The sequence below is a fragment of the Perca flavescens genome, chromosome 20 (genome assembly GCF_004354835.1).
Source record: "Perca flavescens isolate YP-PL-M2 chromosome 20, PFLA_1.0, whole genome shotgun sequence".
NCBI lineage: Eukaryota > Metazoa > Chordata > Actinopteri > Perciformes > Percidae > Perca > Perca flavescens.
In genome coordinates, this window is record NC_041350.1 from 1,144,976 (window position 1) to 1,172,475 (window position 27,500).

The 27,500-nt window shown below is 41.1% G+C and overlaps 1 protein-coding gene across 1 annotated transcript in view; it reads right to left on the bottom strand.

Moving 5' to 3' along the window:
* Nucleotides 1-27,500, bottom strand: part of mapkbp1 (mitogen-activated protein kinase binding protein 1) — a 116,354-nt gene that overhangs the window by 1,420 nt on the left and 87,434 nt on the right. Inside the window, 13 exon segments of the mRNA XM_028566289.1 lie at nt 2,110-3,062; nt 3,121-3,199; nt 3,641-4,203; nt 4,306-4,387; nt 6,897-7,082; nt 7,186-7,313; nt 9,380-9,507; nt 10,357-10,476; nt 11,252-11,401; nt 12,615-12,664; nt 13,037-13,167; nt 14,099-14,227; nt 14,458-14,521. Coding sequence (XP_028422090.1) covers nt 2,110-3,062; nt 3,121-3,199; nt 3,641-4,203; nt 4,306-4,387; nt 6,897-7,082; nt 7,186-7,313; nt 9,380-9,507; nt 10,357-10,476; nt 11,252-11,401; nt 12,615-12,664; nt 13,037-13,167; nt 14,099-14,227; nt 14,458-14,521 — 2,763 coding nt within the window.

Below are 27,500 nucleotides of genomic sequence, written 5' to 3' on the forward strand. Positions count from 1 at the left end.
TAAATTATAGAGTGTGGTCTAGTCCTGCTCTAGCTGTTAATTGTCCTGAGATAACTCCTGGTAGGATCTGACACTATAGTTAGTTAGTAAGTTAGTTATGTGTTATTTCTGTGTTATGCCAAACATTTTGGCCCATCCCACATGGGATTACAAGACACCACAAATTCAATTATTTAACAAACATCTTCCTGTCCCATATAGCCTACCAATCATTCAGAAATGCATGAATACAAATATATATACACACACACATATACAGATACACACATGTATATACACGTACACACATACATCACATTCTCATCTACAATTAATCTCAAAGAGCTTTTTTTCCTCTTCTCCCGAGCTTTATCTAGATAACTGGCTAATTAGGGCCCGAGCGTCGACAGCGGCGAAGGCCCTATTGAAACTGAAGGAATTATTATTATTTTCCCGTCAAATGAATTGGCTTTTTGAGGGGCTTAATATATTCAAAAACTCACCAAATTTGGTGAGAAAAATTTACGTATTTTAAGGGTTTGGGGAATAGGCGCACAAAAATGGCTCGCTAGCGCCCCCTAGAAAGTTACGAAAATTGAGCCCCTGCAGTGCGTTTAACGTAGACTCACGAAACTTGGTACACATATGTAACATGTCAAGATGTACAAAGAACTTAATTAGAGCCATACCCTAAACCCAACAGGAAGTCCGCCATTTTGAATTAAATGTTCGAAATTAGTGCGATTTTGGCCATTTCCACATGTCGTACTTTAACGAACTCCTCCTAGAGATTTCATCCGATCAACTTCAAACTCGGTCTGTGCCATCTTAAGACGTTAAAGATGAAAAGTTGTTAAAAGAAAAACTTTTCGTCATAGGGCGTGGCGGCCATTTTGTGCGTTTCGCCGCCGAAACAGGAAGTTGGTGTAACTCCAGTGTACGTTGTCCGATTACCTCGAAACTTTTCAGGATTCATAAGAGTCCGACCCTGAGGACAAATAATGGCCGATATTTACTTAAAGTCACAGCGCCCCCTAGTGGCAACAGGAAGTAGGCCTAAAAGTCAAGGTGCTATACTTTAACGAACTCCTCCTACAGATTTCATCCGTTGGACTTCAAACTTGGTCTGTACCATCGACATACGACAACGTACACCTTAACGATGTTAAGGTGTACGTTGTCGTATCTGCCCGAAATTTCTCACGATTGACAAGGGTCCAGGCCTGAGGACACCTACAGGCCAAAATTCAATTTTGGTCATAGCGCCCCCTGCTGGCAACATGAAATGCGCCTTATATGACAAACATCATCCGATTTACATGAAACTCAGAATGTGTGGTCACGTCAGGCCACGCCCCCTTTCATAACATTTGAACCGTTTAAGGTTGAGTCTTGTGTGAGGTATCATTGAACTCAGCAGAGACTTCTTTCTTCATTGGTGATGGTTTGGCCCGCCCCCTATGTTCAAGCCACGCCCCCTTTCATACATGCTGACCCATTTAAGGTAGAGTCTTGTGTGAGGTATCATTCATCTCAGCACAGGCTTCATTTTTAATTGGTGATGGTTTGACGCCCCCTATGCTTTAGCCACGCCCCTTTCACAGCTAATGAACCGTATGACGTAGAGTCTTGTGTGAGGTATCGTTGAACTCGGCGGGGAGTTCCCTTTTCATTGGTGACGGTTTGCGGCGTCTTAGAGTGCTGCGCAAATGCACGGTCGCAAGGAGCGGCGTCGGCCGGTAACCCCGACCGCAGAGGCGCCAGGGCCCATCCATCGCTGCTCACAGCTTTAATTTATTATGTTTCACATGTGAACAGCCATCCCAGTAGGGCTGTGAGGACACTAATGGTGAGTCTCAGCGTAGCCACCTAGCGGTAGGGGCTTTAAACACAACATAAACGTGAACCACTTGTCTTACATGAATATTTTTGAAAATAAAAAAAAATAAAAAATCGATACAGTATTGCAAAACAGAATATTGCGATACTCAAGTCTATGGATTTTTTTCTTACACCCCATATAAATAAAAAGTAATTGAATAAAAAGTAATTGAGTAATTGAATCAAAAGGAGGGAAATGCTGAGACAAAAGAAGTGATGGATGACAAACAAAGCGGGGAGAGGTCTCACCCGTGAGTACGGAGCGAGAGGAGGATCGGTGGGGGAGGAGCCAGAGCCCAGAGCCCCCACGCTGAGACGACAGGATGAAGGGATGAAGAAGAAGAGGAGGAGGAGGAGGATGAGAGTCCAAACCTGCGTCATGGCTGCCGCTCGGAGTCAGCTGCTGGGTGTCCTGAGGGGGATGAGCCTGCTGCTCGGTTTCCCGAGGGGGCGGAGTCAGCTGCTGAGTGTCCCGAGGGGGCGGAGCCTGCTGCTCTGCGTCCCGAGGGGGTGGAGTCAGCTGCTGAGTGTCCCGAGGGGGCGGAGCCTGCTGCTCTGCGTCCCGAGGGGGCGGAGTCAGCTGCTCGGAGGAGTCCCGAGGGGGCGGAGTCAGCTGCTGGGTGTCCCGAGGGAGCGGAGTCAGCTGCTGGGTGTCCCGAGGGGGCGGAGTCAGCTGCTGGGTGTCCCGAGGGGGCGGAGTCAGCTGCTCGGAGTCCTTAGGGGGCGGAGTCATCATCAGCGGCGAGACGGACACCGGCGGAGGCCGCCGCGGCAATGGAGAGGACAGCGCGGCGAGGGAGGGCTTGTCGGGGAGCGGCCTGCTGCTGCCCGGGACCCGCGCCTGGAGGCCGCGGGGGGGCACCGGGTAACCGTGGTTACCGTGGTCACCCCCTATCACGACAGGGGTGACGGCAGCGTGCGGGGGCGTGTCCAGAGCAGCGTTGGAGGGCACCACGGCAACCAGAGGAAGAGAAGGAGGCGGGGCGCCTTTGACCCGAGAGGAGAAGGGGTCATCGAGGTCCTCGCCGCCGGCGGCGTCGGGGGGGTCGTTGAGGCCGTCGCCCACGGAGACGGAGCGAGACATCTTGGCCTTGGAGCTGGCGGTCGGGCTCATGTAGGAGCGGGACGCCGCCGGGGGGGCCAAGGGGAGGGGAGGACTTCCTGTGGGAGGAGGGAGCAGACGGAGCTGCTGGGGGGGGGTCCTGCAGGGGGGAGCGGGGGGAGGCCGGGCCGGGTCTCTGAGGGGGGGGGACTGTGGACGGGGGGCGTCTCGGGAGGAGGGGGAGGGTGGTGGGACGCTGCAGCTGAGGGGGGGCCGCTGGGGAGAGAAAGGAGTCACCTGATGGAGAGAGAGATAGAGTGAGAGACAGAGGGAGAAAGAGAGACAGAGAGGGTGAGAGAGAGGGTGAGAGAGACAGACAGAGAGAGAGAGAGAGAGAGAGAGACACAGAGAGAGAGAGACAGGGTTTTAGTAGGCTACACATCAACATATCTTCTGCTACGTTTATTAAAGTTTGGATCAGCCCGCGTCCGACAGGAATTTAGATATTTACATCCTCCTTTACATATCCTACGTCCTCGTTTCCATTACATAAGAGGAAACGAGGACGCAGGGCAGTCATGATTGTGATTGGTCGTGTGATTGGTCGTGTGATTTGTGATGTCAGACGTGTTAGGGAGATGCATTAGTGAGTTCTGCTTCTGGAGCTAAAACTCTTTAATCCCTAAAGATCCCTAATTCCTAAAAGCATCTTAAATTCTGGACCCATTTTGGTCTTACCTGTATCCGTCAGCAGGTTCTGGACCGACTGAGCCTTCCGAAGCCCAGAGGAGGAGTTCAGATGGGAGGCAGCGGCTCGGGCCACCGGGCCCAGGTTCCTCCTGGACTCCAGCGAGGTTTGGACCTTTTTCTTTAATGGGGAGGGCCGGTGGGCCTGCTGGGCCGCACCCTCCCCCTCTATCCGGCCCTGCAGCCGATCCCAACCCTGCTCGGTTTGGTCCGGGTTCTGTTTGTGTGTTTGGTCCTGGTTCTGTTTCTGTGTTTGATCCTGGTTCTGTTTCTGTGTTTGGTCAGGGCTCTGTTGTGTTTTGTCCTGGTTCTGCTTGTGTGTTTGGTCCTGGTTCTGTTTGTTTGCTTGGTCCGGGCTCTGTTTGTGTGTTTGGTCCTGGTTCTGTTTGTGTGTTTGGTCCAGGCTCTGTTTTAGTGTGTGGTCTGGCTTCCACGACACCCTGCTGTCCCGGTTCTGCTCCATCAGAGGGCGGACCTCGGAGACCAGAGGACGGGCTTTCACCCCCTCTCCTCCTCCCCCGGAGGTCCGAGATGGGAGAGGAATCACAGTCCGGCTGGGGAGGAGAGAAAGGGAGAGGTTGTTCTTCAGAAACACAACAGACAGGTACAACAAGGTTCTTGATAAACAATCACATCTGTATGATTTGATGTTTTACCTTCCAGCTGCATTCTGGGAGAGGAACCTGGACGAGATGCTGAGACTCTCACTGGAGCTGTGAGACGCTTTGCTGGGACTCCCTGTCAACACACAGGTTACATGTTTTAATCCTCCCGGGATCATTGAATCCACCTCAGTCCGGAGTTTTCAACAGAAAACGCTGGACTCTCTGTTCCCTAAAAAGGTCAGCACTGTCAACACGGTTTGCTTGAAACAATGTGTCAAAGTTTATCAAAGTCTAACTGGACACAAAAAACAAGTCCAAGTCTAGAGTACAGGTACTCTGGGGAAAGTCCACGACAATTCCAAGTCTAGAATCCTTCAAGACAAGTCCAAGTCTGGAGTCCTTCAAGACAAGTCCAAGTCTAGAGTCCTCCAAGCAAGTCCAAGTCTAGAGTCCTCCGAGACAAGTCAAAGTCTAGAGTCCTCCGAGACAAGTCCAAGTCTAGAGTCCTCCGAGACAAGTCCAAGTCTAGAGTCCTTCAAGGCAACTCCAAATCTAGAGTCCTTCAAGACAAGTCTAGAGTCCTTCAAGACAAGTCCAAGTCTAAAGTCCTTCAAGACAAGTGTAGAGTCCTCCGAGACAAGTCCAAGTCTAGAGTCCTTCAAGACATGTCCAAGTCTAGAGTCCTCCAAGCAAGTCCAAGTGTAGAGTGCTCCGAGACTAGTCCAAGTCTAGAGTCCCCCGAGACAAGTCTAGAGTCCTCCGAGACAAGTCCCAGTCTAGAGTCCTTAGAGACAATTCTAGAGTCCTTTGAGACAAGTCTAGAGTCCTCCGAGACAAGTCAAAGTCTAGAGTCCTTCAAGACAAGTCCAAGTCTAGAGTCCTTCGAGACATGCCTAGAGTCCTCCGAGTCAAGTCGAAGTCTAGAGTCCTCCGAGACAAGTCTAAAGTCCTCCGAGACAAGTCTAGAGTCCTTCAAGACAAGTCCAAGTCTAGAGTCCTTCGAGACAGGTCTAGAGTCCTCCGAGACAAGTCTAGAGTCCTCTGAGCAAGTCCAATTCTAGAGTCCTTCAAGAAAAGTCCAAGACAAATCCTAGTCTTGAGTCCTTCAAGACAAATTCGAGACTAGTTTGAGACTAGTTTGCTGCATGTTATTCCTGCTCTCTCTACCCTTTCAAGTCTAAGCTGTCCTATCAAATAAAGGCTTAAAATGGCAAAATAATTATCCAAGTCTTAAGTCTTTCAAGACAAGTCCAAGTCTAAAATCCTGCCAACCTTGAAATACTTTTTTGAGTAGCAACTTACTGATTTATTGTCGAAGTTCTGGTTCATGAACACGGCGGCATGCACGTGGAAAACTGTGCTATTACCGCTGTCCAGGTAGGCTACGTAAATTAATTAATTTCACAATTTCAAGAACACAACGCTATGATTGGCTGAACTGTTCTCTTTTAGTTTTTCCCCCCAGCATGCTTGTGGATGCTACGCTGTTTTAGCCTACTACCATCAAGTGTTAGATTGAGATGGCTAATGCACGCCAACGACTGAAGTCAAAGCAGTCCCCTGACTTTCACGTAGTATCACCATATTTTGATGTCAAACTGTGTATCTACTACGCAGGTTGGCAGGTCTGGTAATATACAGCTGTTAAAACATTATATATGTATTTTTTTAACATGCTGGTATCAACATCGGTACTCTGTATCAGCCGATACACAAGTTCAGGTATTGGCATCGGGAAGATCAAACATGGTATCAGACCATCTTTATTTATTTGGTGTTAAAGGGATACGCCACCGTTTGTTGAAATAGGGCTTATCACGGTCTCCCCTAGCTGTAGATAGGTGGGGTTTCTCCTAGCTGTAGATAGGTGGGGTCTCCTCTAGCTGTAGATAGGTGGGGTCTCCTCTAGCTGTAGATAGGTGGGGTCTCCCCTAGCTGTAGATAGGTGGGGTCTACCCTAGCTGTAAATAGGTGGGGTCTACCCTAGCTGTAGATAGGTGGGGTCTCCCCTAGCTGTAGATAGGTGGGGTCTCCTCTAGCTGTAGATAGGTGGGGTCTCCCCTAGCTGTAAATAGGTGGGGTCTCCTCTAGCTGTAGATAGATGGGGTCTCCCCTAGCTGTAGATAGGTGGGGTCTACCCTAGCTGTAAATAGGTGGGGTCTCCTCTAGCTGTAGATAGATGGGGTCTCCCCTAGCTGTAGATAGGTGGGGTCTCTCCTAGCTGTAGATAGGTGGGGTCTCCTCTAGCTGTAGATAGGTGGGGTCTCCCCTAGCTGTAGATAGGTGGGGTCTCCCCTGGCTGTAGATAGGCGGGGCCCCCTCTAGCTGTAGATAGGTGGGGTCTCTCCTGGCTGTAGATAGGTGGGGTCTCTCCTGGCTGTAGATAGGTAGCATTGTTTTAGTCCGGTGCAACACTGGCAGCGCCGCCGTTAGTTAGCTTAGCGTAGTGAATGGAATCCTATGTTGCCGGTTAGCATGTTGTGAGTAAAAGTGAGCCAACAAAAGATATAAATACAATCTAATTACTTGCACTGAGACAAATAATGCGTTGGCCCACCTATCTACAGCCAGGGGAGACATGATAGGAACTATTTCAACAAACGGTGGAGTATCCCTTTAAAGTTGGATGTTGTTGGCTGTACCTGAGTCTGAGAGCTCGGCCAGTTTGACAAAGTGTTCCTTCAGGAAAGCTTCCTGGTCTGGAGTCTGAGGGACGATCTGCGAGACTCTGACCTCTCCTCTTCCTCCTCCTCCTTCGTCTTCATCCTCCTCCATCTCCAACTCCGAGGAGTTTCCATCCCCACTGAGAGGCTCCAGGGGTTCAGAGTCTGACAGACAGGGAGAGAGAGACACATTATAGGTTTCTGTCTGTCTCTTTGTTTGTCTCTCTACGTCTGTCTGTCTGTCTGTCTGTCTGTCTGTCTGTCTCACCGTCTGCTGCAGGTCTGACTGGACTGGACAGGCTGGAGCTGAATCCCAGAGAGCAGCCGCTGTCTGGACTCGGTTTGTCCTGTGGTCCTCCTTCAGCCGCGGGACGCGCCTCCTTCACCTGGAACTCACTGACAGGAAGGGGAGGGGCTTATAATGGTTACAACAGAGTCAACATCCAATCACAAATGTCCAGACTCGCGGACGGATTCCCTGGAAGTCTGCGAGTGGAGAGGGCTGTCCAGATTCCCAATCCATCCAGCCTCAAGTGGACTTTCTGCAGACTTCCAGAGGGCCCTCTTGCGTTGCAGACTGTCACTTACGTGATCAAATTACCCACAAATCATTGCAATAAATATGTGACGGTTTTAATTGCAGACTATTAAACAATACAAACTTATTTAGGGATTCCCCCTGAAAGTCATCAAAATGCATTTTATCATTGCGGCCCCCCCTTTAAACGCTGTGCAGTGTAACGGCATATATATATACAAGTCCAAGAGTCTAGAGTCCTTCGAGACAAGTCCAAGTCTAGAGTCCTTCGAGACAAGTCCAAGTCTAGAGTCCTTCGAGACAAGTCCAAGTCTAGAGTCCTTCGAGACAAGTCCAAGAGTCTAGAGTCCTTCGAGACAAGTCCAAGTCTAGAGTCCTTCGAGACAAGTCCAAGTCTAGAGTCATTCGAGACAAGTCCAAGTCTAGAGTCCTTCGAGACAAGTTTGAGACTAGTTTGCTGCATGTCATTCCTGCTTTCTCTACCCTTTCAAGTCTAAGCTGTCCTATCAAATAAAGGCCTAAAATGGCAAAAAATAGTCCAACTCCTCATTTCCACAGCATGTAACCAGTTAGTCTCCATCCAGAGGAGTGCAGGGGGAACAGCTTTGTGCCGTTATTTCAAGGTGTAGTGCAGGGAAATATGATCCGCCGTAAGCACGCTGGATTTTATTTAGAAAATTAACCGGATATTTATTTTGTTTCTGTGCTCGACTTCCTGTCCCACACTATCTGCCGTGTGCTGAATTGCTGCGGAGCTCTCCGGCGTCCGGCAACAATAGAAGCTCTGCGTATATCTGCTGGGACGGAGTCGGGACCCAGACGTTCTGCACGGTGGAAACACACACACTGACTTTAATGGAAACCTAATGACTCCGTCGACTTTCCGGAGACGTTACGCATCTAGTGGAAATTGCCGGCAAGTCTAGAGTCCTTTAAGACAAGTCTAGAGTCCTTCAATACAAGTCTAGAGTCCTTCAATACAAGTCTAGAGTCCTTTAAGACAAGTCTAGAGTCCTTCAATACAAGTCTAGAGTCCTTTAAGAGAAGTCCAAGGCCGCAGGTTCGGTTCCGATCTGCGGCCCTTTGCTGCATGTCATTCCCCCTCTCTCTCCCCATTCATGTCTATCGAATAAAGACCTAAAATGGCCAAAAAAAAGTATAAAGTCCTTTAAATTTTGTTGAAGGATTATCATTGCGGCCCCCCCTTTAAACGCTATGCGGTGTAACGGCATATACATACAGTACAGGCCAAAAGTTTGGACACACCTTCTCATTCAATGCGTTTCCTTTTTCATGACTATTTACATTGTAGATTCTCACTGAAGGCATCAAAACTATGAATGAACACATATGGAGTTATGTACTAAAAAAGTGTGAAATAACTGAAAACATGTCTTATATTTTAGATTCTTCAAAGTAGCCACCCTTTGCTTTTTTATTAATAAGGGAATAATTCCACTAATGAACCCTGACAAAGCACACCTGTGAAGGTAAAACCATTTCAGGTGACTACCTCATGAAGCTCGTTGAGAGAACACCAAGGGTTTGCAGAGTTATCAAAAAAAGCAAAGGGTGGCTACTTTGAAGAATCTAAAATATAAGACATGTTTTCAGTTATTTCACACTTTTTTGTTAAGTACATAATTCCATATGTGTTCATTCATAGTTTTGATGCCTTCAGTGAGAATCTACAATGTAAATAGTCATGAAAATAAAGAAACACATTGAATGAGAAGGTGTGTTCAAACTTTTGGCCTGTAGGCAAAGAAAAATGGCCGAGAAACGACAGGCAAGTTCTGCAGCGATCGTTTGAACCTGCGCGTTCTCTCGCCTTCGCAGACTTCATGTGACGACAGCAAACACGTCACAGTACGCACAACTGAATGGTGCGAAGGTGGAAACAATGAAATCAGGATGAAATTACCTCCCTGCCAGGCTCAATCTGTCCTCCCATTGGTCGGGATACAGCACCAGAGGCTCCCTGTCTGAGTTCCGGTTGGACAGATGGATAAATTCTGGCCTCTGATTGGTCCTTGCCTCGTCATCCTCTGTCTGCACACACACAGAATCACACACCATTAACTCAGCCAATCTGACCGTGGAGGTTAACAACATACTTGTGATAAACAGGGCCAGACAGAGTCTGCAGATGCAGAATTCAGCTGATTTTAAACAAATTCAAATGTTAACACATCTTCACCCCGAGCAGAAAAACTGTCCGCTAAATTATGCAGATTTTCCTTCTGGATCACCGCTGAAAAACTGTAAAAAGAAAATCTGCAGATTCCGTTCTGGTTTTGGATTTGTGAGGACTATGGTTATCTGCTCCTCAGATCTCTGCAGGGTAAATCCAGACAGCTAGCTAGACTATCTGTCTGTCTGTCTGTCTGTCTGTCTAACAGCTAGCTAGACTATCTGTCTGTCTGTCTGTCAGTCTTTTTAACAGCTAGCTAGACTATCTGTCTGTCTGTCTGTCTGTCTGTCTAACAGCTAGCTAGACTATCTGTCCAATCTGAGTTTTCTGTTGCACGACTAAAACTACTTCTGAACGTACACATGTTCCACCAAAACCAGTTCCTTCCTGAGACTATTTAGCAGAGGCACCGTGGCTCCGTCTGGAGCTTAGCCCCGCCCCCACGATGATTGTGATTGGTTTAAAGAAATGCCAAAAAACCAGAGCACATTGTTCTCTCATCCAGGAATGCTGTGTGGACTAGCCAGACGTTCCTCCACAGCGCTGGGAAAGTGAGACTATACCTTTGAGACCCGCTGGGTTAGGGTGTGTGTGTGTGTGTGTGTTGGTGCGTGTGTGTGTGTGCGCGTATATATGTCTGTGTGTATGTGTGTGTATGAGAGTGTGTGTGTGTCTGTGTGTGTCTGTCTGTGTGTGTTTGTTCTCACCCATGCGGTGGTGACCTGCAGACTGATGGTGCTCCCCAGCTCCTGATTGGTCCTGTGAAGCTCCGCCTCCACACCTGGGTCCCTCCGCTTCGGGCTGACATCAAGGGGGCGTGTCTTCACCTGTGTGGGCCGGACAAAAAGGTCAGGTTAACTGTGCGTTCGTCCCAAAAATCAGGTGTTTTCTTAAAGGAGCGATAGAATGCAAAACCAATTTTACCCTGTAATAGTAACGACGAATGGTGGGTAAATCGAACATACATAGAACCTCAGAATCCCACTGACACCTCTTTCCTCTGCAAATCTCACAATTTGAAACTGCTGCTGAAAACTGGCGAATCTGAACAAAGCTAAAAGTTGACGTCGACATCCCAACTCCTCTGGCTCTAGTCTCTATGTTTGTCACGCCCCAACATTTGCATAGGCTACACCCCTGACCTGAGGTCAGCTTAGTCTTCTGAATCTAGCTAGGTCACGCAGATCTCCAGAGGTCCGCTATTTAATTACTAAATTCACTTCTGAGACTTTTTTATGCTAAAAACTAACTACCGTATTTTCCGGACTATAAGTCGCTACGGAGCATAATCGCATCAGTCAAGAAATGCATTACGAAGAGGAAATAAAACCTATTATATTCTATGTGGTTCGCTCAAACCAATCAGCGCGCAGCTCATCTAAATATTCATGTTCATACCATATTTGGAAGAAAAGCTCTTGTTACAAATAGGGCCATATTCACAGGGTAGTTATGGGCCCATAAAATAGCATTCGGGCAATTTTCAGCCCAACCAACGTTACATACCCTATTAGGAGACCTTAAGGAACAGTGTAAAATACCCTATATAACCATTCTATCAGCCCTTTAAAGAGGCTTAGTGTGTAGTTTGTGTGTTCTGACCCCTTCTTGCTCCGCCTGCTGCTCCTCCTGTCTGTCAGGACAGTACGAGTCCAGCAGCCTCAGGTCCAACATGGACTTCACCATCAGAACACTGTCTCCACCCATCCTCCTGGACCAGCGCCGGCGAGGGAGCCGCCCCACTGGCACCTCCTGAGGATCAAAACAAACACTATGGTACACGCCTCTACTGAAACTATGTCGTTAAAGGGTAACTTCTGTATTTTTCAACCTATGTCTCCGTCTGTCTGTGTGTGTGTGTGTGTGTGTGTGTCTGATGAGAACAACAATCTGTGAAACTGGTCCAGTATTAAACCAGAACCGAGCTGTAATGTAACCCTACAGGACTAATGTTCAGCAGCAATTAGAGTCACTAAAAGTTCTGTTGTTGCTGCTGACAGACTCAGATTATTATTCTAAGTGTCTGACAACATTATGGGATGGATCCCTACAGAGATAGACCTTTTAGTTAAAGAGTAAGATCCTTTTAGTTTAACATGAAACAGCCCCGAAATCACCATCACCAAACTACACCAGACTCCATGGAAATAATCAGGACTTTTATCATCGTAAAACACACTTTATTCAAAGTGGACAGAAACTAAATAAAACTATCAAAAGCCGTCTTGGTTCATCTTTCCACTGTTCCAACAATCACCACTCTGGTTTGGTTGAAATAAACTCCTTAATTCACCCATTTATATGTGGAGATATGCTGGCTCTATACACGTTAAAATTCCTGATTATTTACATGGAGTCTGGTGGAGATATGCTGGCTCTATATACGCTAAAAGTCCTGATTATTTACATGGAGTCTGGTGGAGATATGCTGGCTCTATATACGCTAAAAGTCCTGATTATTTACATGGAGTCTGGTGGAGATATGCTGGCTCTATATACGCTAAAAGTCCTGATTATTTACATGGAGTCTGGTGGAGATATGCTGGCTCTATATACGCTAAAAGTCCTGATTATTTACATGGAGTCTGGTGGAGATATGCTGGCTCTATACACGCTAAAAGTCCTGATTATTTACATGGAGTCTGGTGGAGATATGCTGGCTCTATACACGCTAAAAGTCCTGATTATTTACATGGAGTCTGGTGGAGATATGCTGGCTCTATACACGCTAAAAGTCCTGATTATTTACATGGAGTCTGGTGGAGATATGCTGGCTCTATATACGCTAAAAGTCCTGATTATTTACATGGAGTCTGGTGGAGAGAGGGTGGCTCTATACACGCTAAAGGTCCTGATTATTTACATGGAGTCTGGTGGAGATATGCTGACTCTATATATGCTAAAAGTCCTGATTATTTACATGGAGTCTGGTGGGTTTGGTGATGGTGATTTCACACCCACTGACCTTCCTGCCTTCTCTGCAGCGCTGAGAATCCAACTTCTCATCAGACATTTCTGCAAAAAAAAAAAAAAAAAAAAAAACATAACAGGACAGGACACAATTTATTTCTATTACTTATTGAGACACCTGAAGTCTGGGCATTTTATCCGAAAAAGTGCGTCAACCAAATACAAATGCAAATAAAAACAAACTTTTGTGTCCTCAACAGTCCGAGGGAAGTTTATGAACGAAAGTTTTGAAAATCGCCAAAGTATAATCCTACCAAAAACGCCTTCTTGCCATATCTTAGTGACCATACAAGCCTACATTGTTGTGCATTCTAGAATAAAATTAATTACAATAAAAGTACATTTATTCAAGTGGTGTACATAAGTTTAATTGTGCAAAGGAGCCATTCTGTATAAGAGTGTTTTAACTTTTGATACCTTTCTCCTCCTCCAGACTTCCGCCTGCGGCCATATAAGGACTGCTGTGCTCCTCCTCCTCTTCCTCCTCTTCCTCCTCCTTGTCGCTATCAGACGACATGGTGACAACACGAGGAGACGCCACCTCCCTGCTGCAACACACACACACACACACACACACACACACACACACACACACACACACACACACACACACACACACACACACACACACACACACACACACGCACATGGACACACACACACACACACATGGACACACACACACACACACACACACGCACATGGACACACACACACACACACATGGACACACACACACACACACACACACACACACACACACACACACACAGAGACACACACACACACACACACACACACACATGGACACACATACACACAGACACAGAGACACACACAGACACACACACATGGACACACAGACACACACACACACACGGACACACAGACACACACACACATGGACACACACACACACATGGACACACACACACACACACACACACACACACATGGACACACACACATGGACACACACACACACACACACATGGACACACAGACACACACACACACAGAGACACACACACACACACACACACACATGGACACACGCAGACACACACACGGACACACACATACACGTACACACACACACACACACACATGGACACACACAGACACACACACACATGGACACACACACACACACACACACACACACACACACACACACACACACACACACACACACACACACACACACACACACAGACACACACAGACAGACAAATACAGACACACACACACACACACAGACACACACAGACAGACAAATACAGACGCACACACACACCGACAGACACACACAAACAAATAGACACACACAGACATGCGCACACATGTACATGCACACATGTAAACGCCCAAAAGTTGATGATTCCTCCTTCTAAAAGGTTTGAATGAACACTGACAGTTATTGTACAGTATGTTGAAAGAAGGCAAAAACCAGACAGTGTAGTACCACGTGTCATTTACCTGAGGGTCACCACTTTTTGCTGAGGTGCATTCTGGGAAGTCGGAGTGCTGCTGGGAGGTCGGAGGTCAGCGAGTCGCTGCCTCATCCTGATGGTCAACTCGGGACTGAGACGCCACACGAAGATACAGCTGCACACACACACACACACACACACACACACACACGTTGGTTTTTATGGTTGTTGAGATGTAAAATGCAAATATAGAACATGATTAGGGCTGTCAAAAATAACTTTCGTGTCATTTTTTGACTGACATTGTGGCTGTTTTCAAGGTTTCTGCATGTGCTGTGGGTGTGAGTACGTCCAGTCTCTGAATGTTTTGAGTGTTGTGATGTGAGCTGCGTGAGCGGGACGTACCTGTCTCCAGACACGGTGAACAGGTGTCTGCAGTCACTGCTGAACTTCAGACCGGTTACTATCTCTGAGAGACAGACAGACACACAGTGTACCGTAGTTAAACATCCAGTACTCACAGTCTAGTTAAACATCTAGTACTCACAGTGTAGTTATACATCCAGTACTCCCAGTGTACCGTAGTTAACCATCCAGTACTCACAGTCTAGTTATACATCCAGTACTCCCAGTGTAGTTATACATCCAGTACTCCCAGTGTACCGTAGTTAACCATCCAGTACTCACAGTCTAGTTATACATCCAGTACTCCCAGTGTACCGTAGTTAACCATCCAGTACTCACAGTCTAGTTATACATCCAGTATTCCCAGTGTACCGTAGTTAACCATCCAGTACTCACAGTCTAGTTAAACATCCAGTACTCACAGTTTACCGTAGTTAACCATCCAGTACTCACAGTGTAGTTATACATCCAGAACTCACAGTCTAAACCAATCACACGCAGTCTTTCATTCACTGATGAGTGTTTCACTCAGGAAAGGCTGGAGATGCCTTCAAGGCACTAAACTTGGTTTAGAAAAAAGTCATACTACAGTATGTCGAAAAAAGTAAAAAAAAAGTCATAGTATAGTATGTCGAAAAAAGTCAAAAAAAAGTCATAGTATAGTATGTCGAAAAAAGTCATAGTATAGTATGTCGAAAAAAGTAAAAAAAAAGTCATAGTATAGTATGTCGAAAAAAGTCATACTATAGTATGTCGAAAAAAGTCCCAAAAAAAGTCATGGTATAGTATGTCGAAAAAAGTCCAAAAAAGTCATAGTATAGTATGTCGAAAAAAGTCCCAAAAAGTCATAGTATAGTATGTACCTTGTAAGTGCTATACAAGGTACCACCTGCTCATCACATACACACTCACACACATTCACACTCTGATGGAGCAGCATCGGGGGGGGGCAACTCTGGGTTCAGGGTCCGGCCCAAGGACACTTTGACATGGGACTGCAGGACCAGGGATCAAACCACCAACCTTCCGATTGGTAGGCAACCGCGCTACCACTAAGCCACAGTCATAAAATGTTAAAAAATAAAGTCATAGTATAGTATGTTGAAAAAAGCCCCAAAAAAGTCATAGTATAGTATGTCGCAAAAAAGTCCCAAAATTACTAACGACCTTTTAACTGCTGCAGACAAAGGACTTGTCTCCATTCTTGTTCTACTAGATCTTAGTGCTGCATTTGACACTATTGACCATTCAATCCTGTTACAGAGATTGGAACACTTAATTGGCATTAAAGGAGTTGCTCTAAGCTGGTTTAAGTCCTATTTCTCTGATCGATCTCAATTTGTTAATGTTAATGATAAATCCTCCAAGTACGCTAAAGTTAGCCATGGCGTTCCTCAAGGCTCAGTGCTTGGACCAATTCTATTCTCCTTATATATGCTTCCTCTAGGCAATATTATTAGGAAACACTCAATTAACTTTCACTGTTATGCGGATGACACCCAATTATACTTGTCAATCAAACCGGACGAAACCAGTCAGCTAGCTAAATTTCAAACGTGCATTAAAGATATAAAATCCTGGATGACCTATAATTTTCTGATGTTAAACCCTAACAAAACTGAAGTTATTGTACTGGGACCTAAACACCTCAGAACCTCATTATCTAAAGATATAGCTACTCTGGATGGTATTGCCCTGGCCTCCAGCACTACTGTCAGAAATTTAGGAGTTATTTTTGATCAGGATATATCCTTTAATGCCAATCTACAACAAACCTCAAGAACAGCCTTTTTTCATCTTTGTAACATTGCCAAAATTAGGAATATCCTGTCTCAAAACGACGCTGAAAAACTAGTGCATGCATTTGTTACTTCCAGGCTGGACTATTGTAATTCCCTACTGTCAGGTTGCTCAACCTGACAGTAACCTGACAATACCTTATTGTCCCACTAGAGCACTGCGCTCCCAGAATGCAGAGTTACTGGTGGTACCTAGAGTCTCTAAAAGTAGAATGGGAGCCAGAGCCTTCAGTTATCAGGCTCCTCTCCTATGGAACCAGCTCCCGATCTGGGTTCGGGGGGCAGAAACTGTAATCGCTTTCAAGAATGAACTTAAAACTCTTCTATTTGATAAAGCTTATAGTTAGGGAGTGAGGAGTTGCAGTGTTCACCTAACTGGCCCACCTGCTTCTCTTCATAATTGTTAGACTAATAATACATAACAAAGTAGAGGGAGGCAGGCCAGCCAAGCCCGATCCGGCAGGGGGAGAGTTCTAAGTCATATTCAAAAAAGCTACCTCTCCTTATGACGGTCTCTCTTAGTTACGCTGTTATAGTTACGCTGTTATAGTTCTAGACTGCCGGGGGACTTCCTTCCTTCCTTTGACACACTGAGCTGCTCTCTCCTCTCCCTTTCTATTACTTTTACTATTACTATTTGTGTGTATCCAGTCCCAGAAATGCTTGTTACTAATCCTAGCTTCTGGGGAGTTTACTCCCCGGAGTCCTTATGTTTTTTCCCCCAGCATATTTCCTTGGAGAACGTTGGCACCAAGATCCTGGTTGCAGCTGTCGCCGTGGTCCTGCTGCACTCCCTGCCGAGCTCAGCGGTGCCCTGCAATGTCATGCTTCTTCCGGCTGAACCCTGCAGCTTCCTGCTGAACCCTGCAGCTTCCCGCTACATCCAGTCACTGTTCCATTATTAATGTGACTATTATTGCCACTGTTCATCACACCCCCAACCGGCCCGTCAGACACCTCCTACCAAGAGCCTGGGTCTGTTTCAGGTTTCTTCCCAAGAGGGAGTTTTTCCTCGCCACTGTCGCACTGCTTGCTTTTGAGGGAATTACTGTAATTGTTGGAATTGTTGGGGCTTTGTAAATTATAGAGTGTGGTCTGGACCTACTCTATCTGTAAAGTGTCTCGAGATAACTCTTGTTATGATTTGATACTATAAATAAAATTTAATTGAATTGAATAGTATGTCGAAAAAGGTCATGTGACATGTGTTTTGTGTTCTGTTAATAAAATATTCAAAAAAATGTGTTACTGTGTTGCATTCCTTCTTTGTTAGTATAGTATGAATTAAAAAGTCATAGTACAGTATATCGAAAAAAGTCATAAAAAGTCAAAGTATAGTATGTCGAAAAAAGTCATAGTATAGTATGTAGAAAAAAGTCCCAAAAAGTCATAGTATAGTATGTCGAAAAAAGTAAAAAAAAGTCATAGTATAGTATGTACCTTTTGAGTGCTGTACAAGGTACCACCTGCTCATCACATACACACTCACACACATTCACAATCTGATGGAGCAGCAAATCGGGGGGGGGCAACTCTGGGCAACTCTGTCAAAAAAAGTCCCAAAAAAAGTCACAGTATAGTATGTCGAAAAAAGTCAAAAAAAGTCATAGTATAGTATGTCGAAAAAAGTCATAGTATAGTATGTCGAAAAAAGTAAAAAAAAGTCATAGTATAGTATGTTGATGGGGGGGAGAACATACACACTCCACACAGACAGGCCCATAACCACCTGGACTAGAACACAGAACCTTCTTGGTGGGAGGCCACAGCGCTAACCACTGGACCACCATGCTGCTATAGTATAGTAGGTCGAAAAAAGTCATAGTATAGTAGGTCGAAAAAAGTCCCAAAAAAGTCATAGTATAGTATGTCGAAAAAAGTCCCAAAAAAGTCATAGTATAGTATGTCGAAAAAAGTCCCAAAAAGTCACAGTATAGTATGTTGAAAAAAGTCCCAAAAGAATCATAGTATAGTATGTCGAAAAAAGTCATAGTATAGTATGTAGAAAAAAGTCCAAAAAGTCATAGTATAGTATGTCGAAAAAAGTCCCAAAAAGTCATAGTATAGTATGTAAATAAAAGTCCCAAAAAGTCATAGTATAGTATGTCGAAAAAAGTCCCAAGTCATAGTATAGTATGTACCTTTTGAGTGCTGTACAAGGTACCACCTGCTCATCACATACACACTCACACACATTCACAATCTGATGGAGCAGCATCGGGGGGCAACTCTGGGCAACTCTGTCAAAAAAACTCCCAAAAAAAGTCATAGTATAGTATATCGAAAAAAGTCAAAAAAAGTCATAGTATAGTATATCGAAAAAAGTCATAAAAAGTCATAGTATAATATGTCGAAAAAAGTCATAGTATAGTATGTGAAAAAAAGTCATAAAAAGTCATAGAATAGAATGTCAAAAAAAGTCACAGTATAGTATGTCGAAAAAAGTCCCAAAAAAAGTCATAGTATAGTATGTCGAAAAAAGTCATAGTATAGTATGTCGAAAAAAGTAAAAAAAGTCATAGTATAGTATGTCGAAAAAAGTTCAAAAAAGTCATAGTATAGTATGTTGAAAAAAGTCCCAAAAAAGTCATAGTATAGTATGTTGAAAAAAGTCCCAAAAGAATCATAGTATATGATGTCGAAAAAAGTCCCAAAAAAGTCATAGTATAGTATGTCGAAAAAAGTCCCAAAAAAGTCATAGTATAGTATGTCGAAAAAACTCATAGTATAGTATGTCGAAAAAAGTAAAAAAAGTCATAGTCTAGTATGTTGATGGGGGGGAGAACATACACACTCCACACAGACAGGCCCATAACCACCTGGACTAGAACACAGAACCTTCTTGGTGGGAGGCCACAGCGCTAACCACTGGACCACCATACTGCTATAGTATAGTAGGTCGAAAAAAGTCATAGTATAGTATGTCGAAAAAAGTCCCAAAAAGTCATAGTATAGTATGTCGAAAAAAGTCCCAAAAAGTCATAGTATAGTATGTACCTTTTGAGTGCTGTACAAGGTACCACCTGCTCATCACATACACACTCACACACATTCACAATCTGATGGAGCAGCATCGGGGGGGGGGGGGCAACTCTGGGCAACTCTGTCAAAAAAAGTCCCAAAAAAGCCATAGTATAGTATATCGAAAAAAGTCAAAAAAAGTCATAGTATAGTATGTGGAAAAAAGTCATAAAAAGTCATAGAATAGTATGTCAAAAAAAGTCACAGTATAGTATGTCGAAAAAAGTCCCAAAAAAAGTCATAGTATAGTATGTGGAAAAAAGTCAAAAAAAAAGTATAGTATGTGGAAAAAGTCACAGAATAGAATGTCAAAAAAAGTCACAGTATAGTATGTCGAAAAAAGTCCCAAAAAAAATCATAGTATGGTATGTCGAAAAAAGTCCCAAAAAAGTCATAGTATAGTATGTTGAAAAAAGTCCCAAAAGAATCATAGTATAGTATGTCGAAAAAAGTCATAGTATAGTATGTAAAAAAAAGTCCCAAAAGAATCATAGTATAGCATGTCGAAAAAAGTCCCAAAAAAGTCATAGTATAGTATGTCGAAAAAGTAAAAAAAAGTCATAGTATAGTATGTCGAAAAAAGTCCCAAAAAGTCATAGTATAGTATGTCGATAAAAGTCCCAAAAAGTCATAGTATAGTATGTACCTTTTGAGTGCTGTACAAGGTACCACCTGCTCATCACATACACACTCACACACATTCACAATCTGATGGAGCAGCATCGGGGGCAACTCTGGGCAACTCTGTCAAAAAAAGTCCCAAAAAAGTCATAGTATAGTATATCGAAAAAAGTCATAAAAAGTCATAGTATAGTATGTCGAAAAAAGTCATAGTATAGTATGTGAAAAAAAGTCATAAAAAGTCATAGAATAGAATGTCAAAAAAAGTCACAGTATAGTATGTCGAAAAAAGTCCCAAAAAAAGTCATAGTATAGTATGTCGAAAAAAGTCCCAAAAAGTCATAGTATAGTATGTAGGCAACCGCTCTACCGCTGAGCCACAGTCATACTATACTATGACTTTATTTTTTTACATTTTATGTTGAAAAAAAGTCTAAAAAAATTCATAGTATAGTATGTCAAAAAAAGTCTAAAAAAAGACATAGTATAGTATGTCGAAAAAGGACATGTGCTTTGTGTTCTTTAAATAAAATATTAAAAAAAAATGTTACGGTTACTGTGTTGCATTCCTTCTTTGTTAGTATAGTATGAAATAAAAAGTCATAGTATAGTATGTCGAAAAAAAGTCCCAACAAGTTATAGTATAGTATGTCAGGCAACCGCTCTACCGCTGAGCCACAGTCATAAAAAGTCATAGTATAGTATGTCGAAAAAAGTCAAAAAAAAGTCATAGTATAGTATGTGGAAAAAAGTCCCAAAAAAAGTCATAGTATAGTATGTGGAAAAAAGTCCCAAAAAAAGTCATAGTATAGTATGTCAAAAAAAGTCAAAAAAGTCATAGTATGTGGAAAAAAAAAAAAAAAAAAAAAGTCATAGTATAGTATGACAAAAAAAGTAAAAAAAAGTCATAGTATAGTATGTCGAAAAAAGTCCCAAAAAAGTCATAGTATAGTATGTCGAAAAAAGTCAAAAAAAAAGTCATAGTATAGTATGTCGAAAAAAAAGTAAAAAAGTCATAGTATAGTATGTCGAAAAAAGTCATGGTATAGTATGTCGAAAACAGTCATAGTATAGTATGTCGAAAAAAGTAAAAAAAAGTCATAGTATAGTATGTCGAAACAAGTCCAAAAAAGTCATAGTATAGTATGTCGAAAAAAATTCCCAAAAAAGTCATAGTATAGTATGTTGATGGGGGGGAGAACATACACACTCCACACAGACAGGCCCAGAACCACCTGGACTAGAACACAGAACCTTCTTGCTGGGATGCCACAGCGCTAACCACTGGACCACCATACTGCTATAGTATAGTTTAGTTTAGTTTATTTAGCAGGACAATGTGCAGTTACATTAAAAAGATGGCTGCACCAGATTTAGCATTATGCTACTTTCCATCTGTAGTCCTCCACAATTATAATGACATAATAGTATAGTAGGTCGTAAAAAGTCATAGTAAAGAATGTCGAAAAAAGTCCCAAAAAAGTCATAGTATAGTATATCGAAAAAAGTCCCAAAAAAGTCATAGTATAGTATGTCGAAAAAAGTCATAGTATAGTATGTCGAAAAAAGTCCCAAAAAAGTCATAGTATAGTATGTCGTAAAAAGTCATAGTATAGTATGTCGAAAAAAGTCATAGTATAGTATGTCGAAAAAAGTCATAAAAAGTCATAGTATAGTATGTACCTTGTAAGTGCTGTACAAGGTACCACCTGCTCATCACATACACACTCACACACATTCACACTCTGATGGAGCAGCATCGGGGGGGGGCAACTCTGGGTTCAGGGTCCGGCCCAAGGACACTTTGACATGGGACTGCAGGACCAGGGATCAAACCACCAACCTTCCGATTGGTAGGCAACCGCGCTACCACTAAGCCACAGTCATAAAATGTTAAAAAATAAAGTCATAGTATAGTATGTTGAAAAAAGTCCCAAAAAAGTCATAGTATAGTATGTCGCAAAAAAGTCCCAGTATAGTATGTCGAAAAAGGTCATGTGACATGTGTTTTGTGTTCTGTTAATGAAATATTCAAAAAAAATGTGTTACTGTGTTGCATTCCTTCTTTGTTAGTATAGTATGAATTAAAAAGTCATAGTACAGTATAAAAAAAAAAGTAAATAAAAAGTCAAAGTATAGTATGTCGAAAAAAGTCATAGTATAGTATGTAGAAAAAAGTCCAAAAAAGTCATAGTATAGTATGTCAAAAAAGTAAAAAAAAGTCATAGTATAGTATGTCGAAAAAAGTCCCAAAAAGTCATAGTATAGTATGTCGAAAAAAGTAAAAAAAAGTCATAGTATAGTATGTACCTTTTGAGTGCTGTACAAGGTACCACCTGCTCATCACATACACACTCACACACATTCACAATCTGATGGAGCAGCATCGGGGCAACTCTGGGCAACTCTGTCAAAAAAAGTCCCAAAAAAAGTCATAGTATAGTATATCGAAAAAAGTCAAAAAAAGTCAAAGTATAGTATATCGAAAAAAGTCATAAAAAGTCATAGTATAGTATGTCGAAAAAAGTCATAGTATAGTATGTGGAAAAAAGTCATAAAAAGTCACAGAATAGAATGTCAAAAAATGTCACAGTATAGTATGTCGAAAAAAGTCCCAAAAAAGTCATAGTATAGTATGTCGAAAAAAGTCATAGTATAGTATGTCGAAAAAAGTAAAAAAAGTCATAGTATAGTATGTCGAAAAAAGTTCAAAAAAGTCATAGTATAGTATGTTGAAAAAAGTCCCAAAAAAGTCATAGTAAAGTATGTTGAAAAAAGTCCCAAAAGAATCATAGTATAGTATGTCGAAAAAAGTCATAGTATAGTATGTAGAAAAAAGTCCAAAAAAGTCATAGTATAGTATGTCAAAAAAGTAAAAAAAAGTCATAGTATAGTATGTCGAAAAAAGTCCCAAAAAGTCATAGTATAGTATGTCGAAAAAAGTCCCAAAAAGTCATAGTATAGTATGTACCTTTTGAGTGCTGTACAAGGTACCACCTGCTCATCACATACACACTCACACACATTCACAATCTGATGGAGCAGCATCGGGGCAACTCTGGGCAACTCTGTCAAAAAAACTCCCAAAAAAAGTCATAGTATAGTATATCGAAAAAAGTCAAAAAAAGTCATAGTATAGTATATCGAAAAAAGTCATAAAAAGTCATAGTATAGTATGTCGAAAAAAGTCATAGTATAGTATGTGGAAAAAAGTCATAAAAAGTCATAGAATAGAATGTCAAAAAAAGTCACAGTATAGTATGTCGAAAAAAGTCCCAAAAAAAGTCATAGTATAGTATGTCGAAAAAAGTCATAGTATAGTATGTGAAAAAAAAAAAAAAAAAAGTCATAGTATAGTATGTGAAAAAAAAAAAAAAAAGTCATAGTATAGTATGTTGAAAAAAAGTCCCAAAAAGTCATAGTATAATATGTTGAAAAAAGTAAAAAAAAAGAATCATAGTATATGATGTCGAAAAAAAGTCCCAAAAAAAGTCATAGTATAGTATGTCGAAAAAAGTCCCAAAAAAGTCATAGTATAGTATGTCGAAAAAAGTCCCAAAAAGTCATAGTATAGTATGTACCTTTTGAGTGCTGTACAAGGTACCACCTGCTCATCACAGAACACTGCTGGGAGGTCACAGCGCTAACCACTGGACCTGATGGAGTATAGTAGGTCGAACAAAGTCATAGTATAGGGCAACTCTTTCAAAAAAAGTCCCAAAAAAAGTCATAGTATAGTATATCGAAAAAAGTCAAAAAAGTCATAGTATAGTAGGTCGAAAAAAGTCCCAAAAAAGTCATAGTATAGTATGTAAAAAAAAAAGTCATAGTATAGTATAAAAAAAAAAGTAAAAAATTCATAAATAAATGTAAAAAAAAAGTCATAGTATAGTATGTCGTAAAAAAAGTCCAAAAAAAAAAAGTCATAGTATAGTATGTCGAAAAAAAAAAGTCATAGTATAGTATGTCGAAAAAAAAAAGTGGAAAAAAAGTCATAGTATAGTATGTTGAAAAAGTCAAAAAAAAGTCATAGTATAGACAGTCCCAAAAAGTCATAGTATTGTAGAAAAAAGTAAAAAAACTCATAGTATAGTATGCAAAAAAAAACCAAAAAACCACCATATAGTATGTTGAAAAAAAAAGTCCCAAAAAAAAAAAGTCATATTATAGGCAACTCGAAAAAAGTCCCAAAAAAAGTCATAGTATAGTATATCGGAAAAAAGTAAAAAAAGTCATAGTATAGTAGGTCGAAAAAAAAAAGTCATAGTATAGTATGTCGAAAAAAAGTCCAAAAAAAAGTCATAGTATAGTAAAAAAAATGGGGTCCAAAAAGTCATAGTATACAGGCCCACCTTTTGAGGACTGAACAACAGAACCACCTGCTGGGACATACACACTCACAACCACATTCACAATCTGATATAGCAGCATCGGGTAAAAAAAACTCTGGGCAACTCTGTCAAAAAAAAAAAAGTCAAAAAAAAGTCATAGTATAGTATATATCAAAAAAGTCAAAAAAAGTCATAGTATAGTATATCGAAAAAGTCATAAAAAGTCATAAAATAGTAAAAAAAAAGTCATAGTATAGTATGTGGAAAAAAGTCATAAAAATTCACAGTATAGTATGTCAAAAAAAGTTACAGTATAGTATGTCGAAAAAAGTCCCAAAAAAAGTCATAGTATAGTATGTCGAAAAAAGTCATAAAAAGTCATAGTATAGTATGTCGAAAAAAGTCATAAAAAGTCATAGTGTAGTATGTCGAAAAAAGTTCAAAAAAGTCATAATATAGTATGTTGAAAAAAGTCCCAAAAAAGTCATAGTATAGTATGTCGAAAAAAGTCATAAAAAGTCATAGTATAGTATGTACCTTGTAAGTGCTGTACAAGGTACCACCTGCTCATCACATACACACTCACACACATTCACACTCTGATGGAGCAGCATCGGGGGGGGCAACTCTGGGTTCAGGGTCCGGCCCAAGGACACTTTGACATGGGACTGCAGGACCAGGGATCAAACCACCAACCTTCAGATTGGTAGGCAACCGCGCTACCACTAAGCCACAGTCATAAAATGTTAAAAAATAAAGTCATAGTATAGTATGTCGAAAAAAGTCATAGTATAGTATGTCGAAAAAAGTCCCAAAAAAGTCATAGTATAGTATGTTGAAAAAAGTCCCAAAAAAGTCCCAGTATAGTATGTCGAAAAAGGTCATGTGACATGTTTTGTGTTCTGTTAATAAAATATTCAAAAAAAATGTGTTACTGTGTTGCATTCCTTCTTTGTTAGTATAGTATGAAATAAAAAGTCATAGTATAGGATGTCGAAAAAAGTAAAAAGAGTCATAGTATAGTATATCGAAAAAAGTCATAAAAAGTCAAAGTATAGTATGTTGAAAAAAGTCATAGTATAGTATATCGAAAAAAGTCATAAAAAGTCATAGTATAGTATGTAGAAAAAAGTCCAAAAAAGTCATAGTATAGTATGTCGAAAAAAGTAAAAAAAAGTCATAGTATAGTATGTTGAAAAAAGTCCCAAAAAAGTCATAGTATAGTATGTTGATGGGGGGGGAGAACATACACACTCCACACAGACAAGCCCAGAACCACCTGGACTAGAACACAGAACCTTCTTGCTAGGAGGCCACAGCGCTAACCACTGGACCACCATGCTGCTATATAGTAGGTCGAAAAAAGTCCCAAAAAAGTCATAGTATAGTATGTGGAAAAAAGTCATAAAAAGTCATAGTATAGTATGTCGAAAAAAGTCATAGTATAGTATGTCGAAAAAAGTCCCAAAAAAAGTCATAATATAGTATGTCGAAAAAAGTCATAGTATAGTATGTCAAAAAAAGTCCAAAAAAAGTCATAGTATAGTATGTTGAAAAAAAAGTCATAGTATAAAAAAAGTCATAGTATAGTATGTCGAAAAAAGTCCCAAAAAAGTCATAATATAGTATGTCGAAAAAAGTCATAGTATAGTATGTCGAAAAAAGTCCAAAAAAGTCATAGTATAGTATGTCGAAAAAAGTCCCAAAAAAGTCATAGTATAGTATGTCGAAAAAAGTCCAAAAAAGTCATAGTGTAGTATGTTGAAAAAAGTCATAAAAAGTCATAGTGTAGTATGTCGAAAAAAGTTCAAAAAAGTCATAATATAGTATGTTGAAAAAAGTCCCAAAAAAGTCATAATATAGTATGTCGAAAAAAGTCATAAAAGGTCATAGTATAGTATGTCGAAAAAAGTCATAAAAAGTCATAGTATAGTATGTACCTTGTAAGTGAAAAAGGACCAAGGTACCACCTGCTCATCACATACACACTCACACACATTTCACAATCTGATGGAGCAGCACAGGGGGCAACTCTGGGTTCAGGGTCCGGCCCAAGGACACTTTGACATGGGACTGCAGGACCAGGGATCAAACCACCAACCTTCAGATTGGTAGGCAAGTCATACCACTAAGCCACAGTCATAAAATGTTAAAAATAAAGTCATAGTATAGTATAAAAAAAAAAGTCATCAAAGTATAGTATGTCGAAAAAAAAAAAAAAAAAAGTCATAGTATAGTATGTTGAAAAAAAGTCCCAAAAAAGTCCCAGTATAGTATGTCATAAAAAAGGTCATGTGACATGTTTTGTGTTCTGTTAATAAAAAATTCAAAAAAAATGTGTTACTGTGTTGCATTCCTTCTTTGTTAGTATAGTATGAAATAAAAAGTCATAGTATAGTATGTCGAAAAAAGTAAAAAGAGTCATAGTATAGTATATCGAAAAAAGTCATAAAAAGTCAAAGTATAGTATGTTGAAAAAAGTCATAGTATAGTATATCGAAAAAAGTCATAAAAAGTCATAGTATAGTATAGTATGTAAAAAAAAAAGTCAAAAAATTAAAAAAAAGTCATAGTATAGTATGTCGAAAAAAGTAAAAAAAAGTCATAGTATAGTATGTTGAAAAAAGTCCCAAAAAAAGTCATAGTATAGTATGTTGATGGGGGAGAACATACACACTCCACACAGACAAGCCCAGAACCACCTGGACTAGAACACAGAACCTTCTTGCTAGGAGGCCACAGCGCTAACCACTGGACCACCATGCTGCTCGAAAAAATAGTAATAGTATAGTTTCAAAAAAAGTCCCAAAAAAGTCATAGTATAGTATGTGGAAAAAAGTCATAAAAAGTCATAGTATAGTATGTCGAAAAAAGTCCAAAAAAGTCATAGTATAGTATGTCGAAAAAAAGTCCCAAAAAAAGTCATAATATAGTATGTCGAAAAAAGTCATAGTATAGTATGTCGAAAAAAGTCCAAAAAAGTCATAGTATAGTATGTTGAAAAAAGTCCCAAAAAAGTCATAGTATAGTATGTCGAAAAAAGTCCCAAAAAAAGTCATAATATAGTATGTCGAAAAAAGTCATAGTATAGTATGTCGAAAAAAAGTCCAAAAAGTCATAGTATAGTATGTCGAAAAAAGTCAAAAAAAGTCATAATATAGTATGTCGAAAAAAGTCATAGTATAGTATGTCGAAAAAAGTCCCAAAAAAGTCATAGTATAGTATGTCGAAAAAAGTCCAAAAAAGTCATAGTGTAGTATGTTGAAAAAAG